Source organism: Gouania willdenowi, chromosome 21 (genome assembly GCF_900634775.1).
Source record: "Gouania willdenowi chromosome 21, fGouWil2.1, whole genome shotgun sequence".
In the NCBI taxonomy this organism is placed as follows: domain Eukaryota; kingdom Metazoa; phylum Chordata; class Actinopteri; order Blenniiformes; family Gobiesocidae; genus Gouania; species Gouania willdenowi.
The window spans coordinates 12,977,913-12,992,695 of record NC_041064.1 but is presented as its reverse complement, the minus strand read 5'-3'; the positions used below and the strand labels follow the sequence as shown (position 1 = coordinate 12,992,695).

Sequence of the window (14,783 nt, the reverse complement as noted above, 5' to 3'; positions counted from 1 at the left end):
GTTACATCAAAATCACACAAGAGCGACAAAGTTCATCTCTTTCCTCACATGCATTTAACTTTGTCCGACTCTTTGATTTGATGATATTTAACTGGAAATCTGAGTGTAGCATCGTCGTCATCACAGCAGTGTGTGTGTGTTGACTTTACTAAGGTTTAGCTTGTATTTATTTCAATGCAGGCTTTGGATGATGACTCGGCAGTGGTAGGAAAAGACTATCAGTGGCAGAACCGGCCAGTTTCTGAATGGACCAATCAGCAAGTCTGTCACTGGTTAATGGGTATAAACATGGACCAATACACACCGGAATTCACTGACAAAGGAGTGGATGGACAGCACTTGCTAAGCTTGGACAGTGAGAAGTTGAAGGTAAAACATATATGAATAAATAAAAAGGCAATGATGGTTAAAAGGGATTAAATATGTTCTGAAATCTTGTGTTTTGTTTCCTCAGGCTCTTGGCGTGTCGAGTCAGAGTGACCGCTCAAACATCAAGAAGAAGCTGAAGGAAATGCGTAAAGCCCAGGAGAAGATGGAAAAACAGCGGGAGAAAAAGGAGAAAGAGGGCCGGCGCAGCGGGAGAATTCCCGTTAGCGCCGACTCGGTCTGCTGAGGAATCGCTCGGCGTTCTGAACTTAACTTTTCCATAAAAATATTGACACGCGGAGATTTTTCCGTCACAAAGCATGACATTCATACTGTACCTTCCTTCTCCTATTTTTATATATTGCTGTTATCATTTTGGAGTCCATTCAACTGAAAAATGGAGAGTGTGAATGTTTAGTATGTGACCTAAATAGTCCCATTTCCCTTTAACCACTATACTAATTATTCAAATTTACAGTAAAGTAGTTCCTGCTGCAGTTACCCTGGGACTACGTACATGCATACTGTCTTTGTGTTGTATTTTAGCTTTTATATTTTTGCTAATATCGTTTATCAGTTTCCACCTTCAGCTCTTTAGCAGGAGCCGATATTGTACAGTTAAGATAAAAGCACTATAAATGTCTTTTTAAGCTTTGATGACTACAAGGTTTTAAATGTATGAGTTCTATTCATGTGCCTTTAACTGCATATCGTTTTTACCTGAATATTATCGTCCTTTCATGCAATCTAGTTTTTTTCTACTAAGTAGAATAGCCAGGCAATGCTTTTATTTTTTTTGCTGAAATGCAAAACTATGTAAAAAAAAAAAACTCACACAAAAGGAAAGCAGCTTTGTCACTGATGGGCGGGACCAGCCGAGTTCACAGCTCAAATGTTTAGGAAAACTCCTGAAACTGATGATTCTCATGGTACAAACCACTTCAATAAACTCATTTTCACAATTTGGGTTGTTTCCAGACACGCAGCTTTGAAACATTTTATACACTTTGTATATCATTAAGTAAGTTTATTGACATTTTATCAGAACTTTGTACTGCAATTGATCTTTTACAACTTTCAAAACAACTTAAAGCCTTTCCCCACTAAGTAAGCAGAAAATGTGTCGACTGTCAGCTTATTTAAGAAAAATGGTTATTTTTGTATCAATTGTATTTACAGTAACATTTCTCCCATAAGTAATCAGAAAAGTTTATTTCGCCAAGTACAGTTTTAAAAAAAACAGCACAGGAAATTTGATTCGGTAGTCAGAGTGCAGGACAGAAAAACAAAACACAAAGCCAGTAGTAATAATAATGATTGGTATAAAGGATATGACTACAGCGTTGTTTTTAAACCACAACAGAAGCATTTAGCTCTTGTGAAAGGGAGAAAAACAGATTTTTCATTACAGACAAAACACATTGACCTGTTTTAAGAGATAATAAACTTTAGTTGCATCACACAAACAAAAAAGGTGCAAGTTTAAGCGTTACACTGAGGGTTGATCAGAACTTTTGGATTGTGTTCAAGTCCTTTTCTATTCTATTTAAAAAAATGCAGACAGAAAACAACTCCTTAGTCAGATTTCCCTTTCAGTGTCGCACACAAAACAGTAACAAGCTCAGAAAAGTAAAATCCACATGTAAACACAACTAAAAACACACTGTGCCGACTATTTACTATATGACCTATACACATTGAAGGGAGTGTTAAACTCACGTTTTAGTGCAAACAGTTCCAGTCAGCTAGGCCCTCACATGTGCGATAGAGCGCTGCTTTCATAGAATAGTAAAGTAAGAATGTACTATAATACCATAGCTTTGACCCCCGTTTGGTTGGACTCTGACAAAATATTAAGATTCCCTTGTAACTGCATCATAGCGGCCTAGAGTTTATATTTTCTTTCATCAGTCGCTACTAATCCAGCAAGTTTTTATAAATCTGAAAGCTTTAGGACTACTTTTACAGTAACACATTCACACGCAGACATTAACGATCACTTTTAACTTGGGTAACTGTTTGACACGAGGAGCTAAAAGCTACGAAACGTTGTCATGTCCTTTGGTTCTTTGCTGGGGACGCACCAGTCGTCTGCTTCGTGGATGGTCTTGTAGTGTTTCCAGGCTGATTTGTTGTACACGGGTAACCTTTCGATGGACTCGGTGGAAAGCGCCTGAAAGCGGATGAAAATATTTATTTATAACAGGAGGATCTTGATGGACGGAGTCGTCTTTGTGCTCTTATGTATTTGAGTTACCCGAATGTAGATCACAGCGTCGGTTCCATAACCTTCCAGAGAATATAACTTCAGGTCTCCTTGGAAGTACCGAGCGTACAGCCGAGAGATGGGCAGGCCGTAGCCGTACCCAGCCTAGAGGAAATAAGATCAGTTTATCTCTCAACACTCACAGTCTGCACTTCAGATGACTGATCAACTTAATTAAAGCTGCTAGAGACAATATTTTTTGTCAAATAAATCCATAATGTATGCCTCATAGATCAATAAATCGAAGACAAATTGCTTGAAAAAAAGATTTTTAAAAAACTTCATGGTAAACCCTCCGTTTAATGACACTGTTAAAAGTTTATTGCATTGCATCGTGGGATGTGGAGTTCCGTAGACAGATGCATAGTATTTTTACTTCAAATAAAGATTTAATGTACTTTAAACTGTTGAAATGACAACCAAATGCACAGTTGAATTCTTATTACCTAAATGTGCCCAGACTCATTAAGTCATTCATTTAAATCCTGAAAAAACACTTTTTCCATTGTTTAAAGCAAAAATAATCCTGTCGTGTTGTGTAAAAAATGCATTTATATATATATTCATGAGAAATAAATATTCCATTAATAGTGAAGGCCTATACCAAAACATGTGAATATTTTTAATTGAAAATCGCATCCGGATAGAAAGGCTGTGTTCGAAATGGCATACTCCATACTATGCACTACAAACTCAATGAGTACATGTCTATTATACACTATGTATGATAGACATATGTATGATTAGGATGATGACCTATGATGAGCGTTCCCAATGAAGTATATTCCCAAGTCTCCCAAGATGCATTTTGAACCTAAAACGACATAAACCAGAAGCACATTGAGGCTAAATATCACCATCGATTCTCCACCTTTGAAAGTTCTGAAAACATTTTAAGTGAAGTAGAATATCAACATACAGTCATTTGATCAGTAAAACTTGCGGAAACAATTCATTCCGATATTTTGGAGATTTTCGGAGACCCGCCATTGTGCTACTGACTAAACTTCCAGTTAACTTCAAAACAAGAGCTCTATTACAAAACTAATGGAAGACAAGAAGAGATGCTTTTATTTTGAAAAGGGGATGTTTGACTTTTAGCTTGAAGCCGGTCCCAGGAGGATTTTATGTTCCTCACGCAATGCATCATGGGGCGGTTGAGTGCCATAGTGTGCCCATCATTCATACCTAAAAAATGTCCTCATATAGTATACATCCGGGTATTTCTTGCGTACTCAATCTTTTCATACAATCGGATTGGAACGCACTACATACTCATTTTGACGTCAGACTTAGTATCAGTAGTACGTTAGTATGCCATTCAAACACAGCCAAAGTGTCTCAAATGACCAATATTTGTTACCGGAAAAGTGAATTCTAACAAACGTCATTGTTAAAGCAGATTTCAATCACAATGGCCACGTTTACGTGGAAGCTTTAATTCCTCTTTAAAGCAGAAGAAAAGCTAATTCCTCTTTAACCTGACTTGATCATTCCTAATGCTAATTTAATTCCGAATTAAAGTTAATTCCGAATTAGGTGGCTGGTTTATTCCGTTTTTAAATCAGAATTAGATAATTCCTCTTTCTTGTAAACACTTTACTTAGTTAAAGCGGCTTTAAGTTAATTCGTAGTTTGCGGATGTGCGACTTGCAGCGATGACGCGCTGGTGACAACATAATCCAAAATGGCGGCAGCCTGGACTCCAGCCTAGACTATTTAATAAGAGCCTTAAAAGACATGGATATAATGAAAAGAGTGGACGGACAGAAGCATAAACATGCAGACTTTCACACGGACTCATTAAACACACACGGACCTCGGTGAACGGAACAGGCTTCACCTGACGGCTGGCACTAGGACCCAGAGACAGAGTAAATGCGTCCCCGTACTGCATTCACAGGCTGTGACATCACCAAGTTTATCATTTTACCTGTTGTCAGAGCTACTATCCTGATAGACGTGATAAGTCACGTTCTCCCCCTGTCCAATCAGAGCCTTCCCAACACCCAGACCTAAAGCGGAATTATCTAAACCAGTTTTCCATGTAAACCTTGTTCGGGAATTACTATTTCCATGTAAACACGAAGCAGAACACTTTAATTCCGAATGATTTAAATCGGAATAAATAACTCCAAATTAAAAAACATCATGTAACCGTGGCCAATGTCAAACTTAACAGATCACTTTAAAGAGGTAGATGATCTGCAAGTACTTGTTAGAAAAAAATGAAGAGTTTAGTGACCAGAGGAGCAGCTCGAGAGCCGTCGACGCAGGGCAGAGGAGCCGTGGAGTATGTGTAGGTGAAGAGTCGGTCGATCTTACGCAGCGGAACGCCTCCTCCACGATCACTCACCTGAGCATAAAGGCAGCACGTGAACACACAACCCTATGTTTGTACTTAAATAACCATACATATATACATATATATACACATATACATATATACATATATATTTATTTCAATCTACTAACCTTAACTGTGAGATCCTCAGAACCCAGAGCAATACGAGCATGGATGGAAGGATACTCCATGGAGTCTCCATATAACTCCATGGTGGCACGCATGGCATTCTATATGGATACAAACGTCTATATAAACACCATCACACACACACACACACAGGAGTGAGAAGATCCTACCTTAAACAGCTCAAACACCATGTGATAGAGATGAGACGGTACATAAACCACTGTGGCAGGTTTTTCTGGCTCCTTGACTGCAAAAAAGAAACCAGATTACATATGTTCCTCTTCAACTCTTTACATTAGATATCAGACACATTACTGTTAAATTCCTCCAGGATCAGCTCAGGGGAGTTCATGTAGTAGCGGTCACAGAGGTTTCTGGCGTTCTCATACGCGTCTGAAAGAAGGAGGTCTGCATTTAGAACTTTCCCTGAATCCTGATCAATAACTGTGGGTATCATTAGAACGATGCTCTGACCTTTGACCACGTCGCTGACTCTGCAGTGAGGATCGATGCTGCCGATCTGTTTGGGATGCGCTGGGTTCACCTTCACCTTCCCACCAAAGAGCAGAGCTGAGTAAAGTAGAAACAACACACGTAACACACGCACATCAGGTAACATTTAATCCAGCCAGAACGTAAAAGATCTCTACGCCTGTCAGAGGAAGAATGAAGTCTTCTTCAAATATAATATTTGAAATATTTAAAATCATTGATTCACACTGACGGGTTAGCCCAGTGCTGTTTGTTTAGTTCGTCTGATATTACTCTGTTAACATCAATGGAAAATTAAACTAGCGTTAAAGGTGACATATTATGAAAAATCCACTTGTGCAGTGTTTTTGAACCCATCCAGTCCTTTGTTTGTTGTCTGTATAAGTCTTACAACACAGAGAAAAGTGTTCCATTTAAAATTTTCTACATTTGTGATGTCACAAGTGCAATCGGGAATCAGTGTTGACAGACAGATTGACAGTTTCCAGCCCAATCACATCTTAGAACCCGCCCATTCCAATAAAAAACAGCCCAAACACGAACCACTAATCTGGCAACACTGTGTTTGTGACACAATGAGACACGGCGATTGGACAAAACAGCAGACTATCACCTTGAATGAACTATTCCTGGAATCTCTACATGAGATGATGACAAGAAAGCAACGTAGCAGCTCCGGTACGTGTTTGAAGTGTTACTGTAATGTGCAGCTTTTTGGTTGAAAACAATAACAAGAGTGTGTGAATAGCAAAGGAAAGTCGCTAGTGATCAACTGTTGTGTGGAGTCCGTGTCTGTATAGACACGCCCACTCAAACAGCCCGGTTTTAGAATTGGTCGGAAAGCGACTTTTCAGAGGCTAAAACTCCAGAAAACAGGCGAGTTTGGGAAAATAAACCTCAATTACTGTTGTTTGGGTTCTTAAAACAAATGGGTGAAAAATAGCATAATATGTCCCCTTTAAAGCTTTAGTCCAGAGGATCCCAACCTTTTTTTTTGAATACAGTATTCCAAATTTCTGGCGACCCCTGGGACTTTTTTTTCTTCTTAGAATTTGCTTTTGATCATGTTTATTGGAGTGCGTTACAAATACAGAGTAGCCAGGATTAATGCATTTTATTCAAACTAGATTTATATTTGAGACATTTCAGGCCAACCCACATGGGACTCCAAGAAAAACACTGCTTTAGTCTGAATTCAGTCCAAGCTGAACTACCACATATTTTCCTTGGTTTTATTTTAGGGATAATCAACCTGTAAGTGTGAATTAATCTAGTTATTCACTGAAAAAGTGACTTTATGAAACGAGTGCTGACAGTCTGACAGCAGATGGATCATACACTGCTGCTGCCTGTGACGTTCTCTTCATCTTATCTTGCTGATGTTTCTGACTAGATAACTTGGTCACACCCACACACACACAGAACACAGAAAACATCACTTCACCAAAGCAGGAGTGACGCTTCCCCCCATGATGCTGACTCTAGGGCTAGGTAAATAACTCCAAAAACACACATTACGATAACAAACGTACTCAAAAATGACCTCAAAAAACACGATATGAAAAAAAAGGCACACAATTACTTGCAAATAACACAAGTGACAACAAAAATATACAAAATTACTCCAAAAAAACAACAATACACACACACAAAATGACAGAAAAATATATAAAGTGAAAATACAGAATACACAAAATCAATACAAAAACGCACTAAAAGAGAAGAAAAGTACAAAAAATGAATCCAACAATGTCAAAAATATTTAAAAATGACTTCAAAAAACAACAAAAATACACAAAATTACAGACAAATATAAAAAATTAAAATACACAATACACAAAAATGTACAAAATGAGAAAGAAATTACAAAAAATGTATCCAAAAACTCATATTATGATACCAAAAATACTTTAAAAATCAGAAAATAACAACAAAAATACACTAAATGAATATGAAAATGCACAAAATGAAAATAAAATTGGGGCGGTGTGTAGCTCAGTGGGTTGAGCGCCCGCTCCATGTACCGAGGCTGTAGCTCCTCACCTGCAGCGGGTCCAGGTTCGATTCCCGGCCTGGGACCCCTTCCTGCGTGTCATTCCCTGCTCTCTCTAACCCCCTTCCTGTCAAGCAACTGTCATATAAAGGCCACTAGAGCCAAAAAAAATCCTTAAAAAAAAAAAAAAAATGAAAATAAAATTACAAAAAATTTATCCAAAAATACAAAACAACAACAAATGCCCACAAATTAAGAGAAAAATAATAAACTTCCAAGAACACACACAACAACAACGAATGACTAAAAAAAACCAACACATTACAGAATAGCCCCAAAGACACACAAACTGTGAGCAAAATGACAGCAAAATGCAGAAAAGTACACATAATTACAACAAGAACACAAAAAATAACAAAAAAAAAACAAAACACAAAATGACTAGAAACTGACAAAACAACAAAACCAGACAAACACCCTGTAGTAATGCTCCGATTGGTCATTAACCTAAATCTGAATAAAAAAATGCGACATGAATGTAGATAATGTGGTCCAGGGATCAGACAATCACATTCATTGTTGTGGCCCTTGCTGGTCTAGCGTATCCTTTGTCTCAGTGTGTTTTTTTTATTGGTCTAATGATGTCATTCACAGGCAGAAGTGAAAGTTAGTTGCTATAATTCCAGTGGAACTCTATGGTAGGATTGACTCACTGTGCTGGTTGAGCAGCATCCTGATGGAAATGCGGCTCATGTAAAAGCGATCCAGGAAGTACTGAACGTTCTGACTGACCACCGGATCGATGCCGTACGCCTCCTTGTACTCCACCACTCCCTGAGCCATGGTGGGAATCACGTCGTTGTGTCGATTTCTGATTTTGATGACGGCATCTGTGAAGCTGAAGGAACAGATTTAAAAGCGAAGCGTGAAAAGAAAACTGGGAGAGAAGGTGAAGCAGCTGAAACTCACTCATACGTGATTTTCTCATCGTTTGCGTTGCTGTCCTTGAACTCCAGTATATCCTGAAAACTTTGCATGTACCTGCACGAGTAGGAAGAAAGAGTTCCTCCAATCATGGCACACTCATAGGAAATCATTGAACATTAAAGAGACAAAGGAGGAGCTCCATACCAGCTCTGCACCAGGCGCACAGAGGGAGTCCCCAGCAGGTTATCTGGCAACAGGTTGATCTCTTTCATGATGTTGGCCAAACGGACAGGAAGCTCCTGTCTGAGGAAGGTGAACGAGGTTTTCTCACAGGCATCTTCAGAGCCTAAAAACCAGAAAACAACAGCCATCAGTGGAACACTTGAATAAAACATCAGAGCAGTGACTGAACGCTGCTTTCATTTCATCCAAAAAGCCACAAAAAGCCACAAAAAAAATCACAGTAGCACGTGAACTCATGATGATACCACCTCTAATTTATTAGAAAGACTTGAGAAAGACAGCTATAGTTGTAACACTAGGACATGTCAGCACAGTGATATCACTTGTGTGACCTCTTTGTAACTCTAGATCGGAGCTGATTGGATGTATCTACTGTAAGGGTGTAAGAAAAAAAATATCGATTCAGCAATATGTCACCACGCGATTAGCATATCGATTCAAAAAATATCCAAAAAAGATTTTTTTAATCATGTTTTTTATAAATAATATACCGTTTAATTGTGCTAACATGTACATAGCACGTAAATGCCCAGTCACTAGGTGTCAGTGAACCACATCAGACCTTGTTAAACTACCTCACTCCTCTATGCATTTTAGTTTGGAAGTTGATTGCACTTTATTTTCATAAAACATACTGGGCACATTTACAGATGTGTTACTTAAACCAAAAAAAAAAAAAAAAAAACATTCTAAATTTGTTGTAGAACCAAAAACTTAAACTTTTAGGAAAAATGTAATTTGACAGTTTGATAAACATACCACTTGTTTTTGATATTTGTATTGAATTACAGTTACCTACCATTAACTTGTTAACTTAAAAAAATTAGAATAAATTGTATTTCGTACCATTTTGTACTTGTAAAGGTGAAATTTGTGATTATTGATATATCGCGAAGTACATCATATCGTTCAGTATAGACCCCTTATACATAAGCGGTATTAAGCGGTCTCAAGGATCCTTCCTTCACTATCGTGGGTTCGAATCCCACTTTTGTCATATATATTTGAACATATTTAACACAGCAAATTCCACCTTTAAAAAAATACATGCACGAAAAAATAAACATTTTACAGTATTTCCTGGGTTAGGGATAGGGGTCTAAAATAGCAAAAAATAGCTAAAAATAAATATGAGCTAAAATAAAACTGACTGAACTTTAAGTCACGTGGTGCACCTAACACGTCACCAAAACTGGCCAATGAGAGGCTCTGCGTGTGAATAGACTGGAAATCTATTGATACGTTTCCGTATGAATAGCCAGAAATTCAAACAGGCCTTTTTTTGTTTTATTATTCATTTAGTTGAAGCTAAGTGTGTAACATTTGCATCTTTTCTTATATTATTATAAAAACGTATTGATTATGACACTAATTGTCAATAAGCTGCAGTCTGAGTGTTTGCCTGCCAATGAAGAAATTGTTGTATTTTATCATCTTTTGTTATTATGTGTTATATAATATAAAATATAGATAAAACGAGAAAAAAAATAAACAAACATCTTCTTTGTATTTATTATAGATTGACCAAAGCAACTCTTTCACGTGTCCTCTTTTCATGTCCAGTTTGTGTTTAATAATAATAACCCATGAAAATGTGCGGGATTCCCACCAAACAGATCGTCAGAGTGCGGGTTATAATCCTGTATTTACAGAAAAAACAAGTCTTACCGAAATCCAGGAACTGCTTCATAGACAGTGGAGATGGAGAAAACTTGGAATAGAAGTCAATGTCCTTCGCTACGGACGCGCTGCTCCGCAGGAAGCGGAGGATCCTCATGATGACGGGGGTGGACTGGAGCCTGTGTGCGGTGTGAGCCCCGGAGACATGCGCAGTGGGGACTTCTCTCAGGACAATTACTTCCTGGAGAGTGAGGAGGTTTTAGCGTCCATTACCTCTCACTGACAGACCTGGTGTTGTCACTGTCACTGACACTGACACACACCGTTTTCCGCTTTTACTGATTGGGCTGTTGAACTGTGTCTGTAGCGCCACCCAGTGGACAGGAGGATTTTAACGTTTGAAAAATAAGAACTCTCAATGAGGACGATACAATCAACTTCCAACTTCTTCAAAAGCAAAGAACACAAAAAAACAAACAAAAAACAGCAAAAGTGGTACATTTAAGGAAAATATAAAACAAAATATTGCAAATTAACAAATAAGAGGGGTATTCCAGAAAGGAGGTTCAACAAACTCTGTCTATCCATGATATACTATGGGTCAACATACCCCGCGATGGGAAACTCTGGGTATCTGATTCCATTACAGCTGGTATGAAGTGGGATAATCAACCCTCAGAATGTAAACCTTACGTGCACGAGCGCGATAAAAAAATAAATAAATTAAAAAAAACCATCCTAAATGGAGCAAAGATAACACGAACTACCATGAAAACCACCCGGAGGAGAGCAATTTATTCACCCCGATGGATGAAATAAGCAGGTGTTTGGAGAATATGGTAAGTCTGTAAACAATAAATAATAAATCTGGGGTGATGGGACATTTCAGTTCAAATGACTTTGTGAGTTTTGGCTGAGAAAAAGATATGTGTACATAAACAAATCTACATACAAATATATACGTACACAGGTGGACATAAACACACAATTCAAATTAAAACAATAAGAAGAAGGGGGGAAAAAAGAAAGAAAAAAAGAGTGTTTGTGTGCAAAGTCTAAACATATATGCTTAAAACCTCTGACTCCAGTTATTTTGCATTGCCCAACCCACAGGGCTACATACAAAAATAATATACTACACAGTTATAAATAGTCATAAACATGTCAACAACATAAATACATTATATATTTATAAATGTAAATATTAATGTATGGATGAGCATGGTAAGGTAATGGGTTAAGCAGGATTGTCATTTTGGAATCTTTTAACAGCAGGTTTAATTGGACACATTTTACATGATTTTTAATTATTTTTAAACTCATTCAAAAATTATGAAAACCTTGGCTTTGTTTTTAAATATTTACATTTGTAAATTGAAATTTTTTTTGCCAAAATTAGAATTCAGTTTACAAAAATATTTTATTTTTTCCTTTATTTATTAACTAAACTTAATCTGACAACACCACCAAGATGGAAAACCAGAACCCTGACCCAAAGTCAAATTCTGTAATGAAAAAAAAAAATGTTCTCAAGTTCAAAAATAAAGGCTTAACTGTCTCACTTACTCAACTCAATATTAAACTTTTGATGTATGAAATCATTCATACATCAAATCAATCAATCTTTTTCCTTTGGAGCTAGCGGCAAACAAAAATATTTTTTATTAACATTCTTAACAGAATCAGGTTACATATCTTTTAAAAAATAATTTATTTTAAAATCTGTCAAATTAATGTATTCTTACATTTTTCTTTTCTATCTAATAAATGTTTAGATAAAGTAAATGCAACTGTGGACAATATTTGCAGAAATGTTTTTAAGAACTTTTTACAATATTTTAGAGAACAAACCAAATCTAATGATAAATTGTATTTACCAATTTTATTGGGCTACAAAAATAAATTATACGGATTTTCAACATTCTAGAATCATGCGGAAAAACTGTCTGATTTGGCAACTTTGGGTCCTCAGGTCCTGATGGTCGTCATTTCCGGTATTCGTCCACAGTTTGCCTGAAGAAGGAGGAAACGAGCCACGTTTTTTGGTGAACTATGTCATTTTTTCTTGGTTTAAAGAAACGTTATACGTGTTTTTTTAACCTAAAAACACTAGAAGTGTATTTATAAGTGACTCAGGAATCCTAGTTTACAACTGTTTGAGCAGTTCATGTTTGTGACCCGCCAAAACCTCGTCCAGCCTCAGTGACTGCTGCGTCACTGGTGTCGATCTTATTACTTACACTTATTTAATTAGTTTTAAGATGAGTGGCGGATTCAGTTTCGGTCAGTGCACCACAGCCTTTAACTTCGGGGGTCAAAAGCCCGCAGCGGCGGCGACTCCCAACACTGGGTTCGGCATGCCGGGCTCTACACCGGCAGCCGCTGGAGGAGGCTTCTCCTTTGGCTCCGCTGCTCCGACCGCCCCCGGAACGAACCCCACCGGCTCTTTCAGCTTTGGTACCCCAGCTAAGAGCACTGCAGCCGTTGGAGGTCTCGCTTTTGGGACCCCCGCTTCAACTACCGCCACGTTTGGACTGGGTACACCTGCTCAGACCTCCGCACAGGGAGGGTTCACTCTGAGCGGAGCGTTGACCGGGCAGACCCCCGCTGCGGGTGGAGGCTTCTCCTTTGGATCCACGGCTCCAGCCCAGCCTGCTGTTAACGCCGCCCCTGCAGCCAGCACGGCCCCGGCTGGCTCGTTTGGAGGCTTCAGCTTTGGCTCTAACAAAGTTCCAGGGACCACTCCAGTACCTGCTGCCGCTACCACCACCATCATCAACCCCAACGCAGGTGGAGGCTTCAGCTTTGGAAGCAGCGCTCCTCCTACAGGCCTCACCCAGCCAGCAGCCTCCACTGCACCCACAGTCAGCCAGGGTGGAGGCTTCGCCTTTGGTATCAAGCCATCATCCACCCCTGCTCCAGCTGCCTCCACCCTGGCAGCTCCCACCACAGCCCCGGCCCTCTTTGCTTCACCCATCACTACAGCAGCTGCACCTGCCATTGCCCCGGGCTTTGCTCTGGGTGTTGCTCCAACCACAGCAGCGACCATCACTCCTGCAACAACTGCAGCTGCTGGTGGAGGATCCTCCTTTGTGCTCAAACCTCTGGGTCCTGTGCTCTCCACCACATCCTCCACACCAGCTCCAGCCGCCACAACAGCCGCTGCCTCAACTGGTGTTGCTACTGGTTTTGCTCTGGCGCTTAAACCCACACCGAGTACCATCTCTACAGCATCTGGTACCTCCGCAGCAGCGATCCTCCCCACCACCAGCATCACCACCACCGCAGCAGCAGCACCGGTGATGACCTACGCCCAGCTGGAGAGCCTCATGAACAAGTGGAGCTTAGAGCTGGAGGACCAGGAGAGACATTTCTTGCAGCAGGCCACGCAAGTGAACGCCTGGGACCGCATGCTGGTGGAAAATGGAGAGAAGATCACATCTTTGCATAAAGAAATGGAGAAGGTGAAGCTGGACCAGAGGAGACTCAACCAAGAGCTGGATTTCATCCTGTCCCAGCAGAAGGAGCTGGAGGACCTGCTCTGCCCACTGGAGGAGTCGGTGAAAGAACAGAGCGGAACCATCTACATGCAGAACGCCGACGAGGAACGCGAGAGAACATACAAGCTCGCTGAGAACGTGGACGCTCAGCTGAAGAGGATGTCCCAAGACCTGAAGGAGATCATTGAGCACCTAAACACGTCCAGTGGCCCTGCAGACACCAGCGACCCGGTAAGAAACAGTCCACTCTCAAAGGTTTTGCAGCTTTAATTCAATTTTTAACTTTTGTTGTGTTTCGCCACAGCTTCAGCAGATCTGCAAGATCCTCAATGCCCACATGGACTCCCTCCAGTGGATCGATCAGAACTCGGTTCTTCTGCAGAGAAGAGTGGAGGAAGTGTCCAAGATATGCGACACACAGCGCAAGGAGCAGGAGAAGACGTTCCGCTTAACATTTGACTGATCTGCACACACGTGCTTTTTCACGTAGACTGCCAAAGCACATGTTGGGTTTTTCATTCTATACACACACTCTCCTTTTTTCCCCATGTTATGTGTGTAGTGTAGAAATTTTACAAGTTGTTATCAATGATATGGAAATTAAGCTTTGTTCATTAAATATTTTGAGAAAATGTTTCTTTTTCATCAAGTTGCTGATAAGAGGTATTGAGTTATCATAGCATAGATTGTTTTTTTTTTAAGAGAAATTTATTGTATGAAGTGGGTGTGTCTTAATTACCCAGGTGCCCCACCCACAAACATTTTTGTAAACTTTTCAGCTTTTATGCACATAAGCCAAACCTCAGGGTTTCATTTACACCCACTTCAAAAAACAAAACAATCACTAGCAATTAAAAAGTTTTGTTTTAAAAATAACAAAGCTTGCTTCTTTAAAGTGATGGG

General features: G+C 39.5%; 3 protein-coding genes across 6 annotated transcripts in view; 2 read left to right on the top strand and 1 right to left on the bottom strand.

The window, feature by feature from the left end:
- The window catches only part of ppp1r9ala (protein phosphatase 1 regulatory subunit 9A-like A), a 29,146-nt gene extending 27,816 nt beyond the window's left edge, over window positions 1–1,330 (top strand). For 2 of the 4 annotated variants that reach the window (XM_028436680.1, XM_028436682.1), the window contains 2 exons: window positions 181–369; window positions 455–613. In XM_028436680.1, the coding sequence (XP_028292481.1) occupies window positions 181–369; window positions 455–613 (348 nt within the window). Of the gene's footprint in view, window positions 1–180; window positions 370–454 lie in introns of all 4 variants that reach the window. The other 2 variants (XM_028436681.1, XM_028436683.1) reach the window with 2 other exon arrangements.
- Window positions 1,331–1,378: 48 nt separating this feature from the next.
- pdk1 (pyruvate dehydrogenase kinase, isozyme 1) lies at window positions 1,379–10,724 on the bottom strand. The gene is made up of 11 exons (XM_028436686.1): window positions 10,429–10,724; window positions 8,722–8,863; window positions 8,560–8,631; window positions 8,304–8,488; window positions 5,580–5,675; window positions 5,421–5,498; window positions 5,276–5,352; window positions 5,108–5,206; window positions 4,878–4,988; window positions 2,624–2,737; window positions 1,379–2,539 (listed from the first exon to the last, which is right to left on the bottom strand). Exons 1-11 carry the CDS (start codon window positions 10,535–10,537, stop codon window positions 2,399–2,401), a joined length of 1,224 nt encoding a protein of 407 aa, XP_028292487.1. The 5' UTR covers window positions 10,538–10,724; the 3' UTR covers window positions 1,379–2,398.
- Window positions 10,725–12,385: 1,661 nt separating this feature from the next.
- On the top strand, window positions 12,386–14,512 carry nup62l (nucleoporin 62 like). Its single transcript, XM_028435452.1, has 2 exons — window positions 12,386–14,111; window positions 14,185–14,512. Exons 1-2 carry the CDS (start codon window positions 12,642–12,644, stop codon window positions 14,341–14,343), a joined length of 1,629 nt encoding a protein of 542 aa, XP_028291253.1. The 5' UTR covers window positions 12,386–12,641; the 3' UTR covers window positions 14,344–14,512.
- Window positions 14,513–14,783: the final 271 nt, after the last annotated feature.

Coding starts and splice junctions, on each gene's coding strand:
- nup62l (XM_028435452.1), top strand. CDS start 12,642: ATGAGTGGCGGATTCAGTTTCGGTCAGTGCACCACAGCCTTTAACTTC. Junction 14,112..14,184: donor CTGCAGACACCAGCGACCCG/GTAAGAAACAGT, acceptor GTTTCGCCACAG/CTTCAGCAGATCTGCAAGAT.
- pdk1 (XM_028436686.1), bottom strand. CDS start 10,537: ATGAGGATCCTCCGCTTCCTGCGGAGCAGCGCGTCCGTAGCGAAGGAC. Junction 5,207..5,275: donor TGGTGTTTGAGCTGTTTAAG/GTAGGATCTTCT, acceptor GTATCCATATAG/AATGCCATGCGTGCCACCAT. Junction 2,540..2,623: donor ACGCTGTGATCTACATTCGG/GTAACTCAAATA, acceptor ATCCGCTTTCAG/GCGCTTTCCACCGAGTCCAT.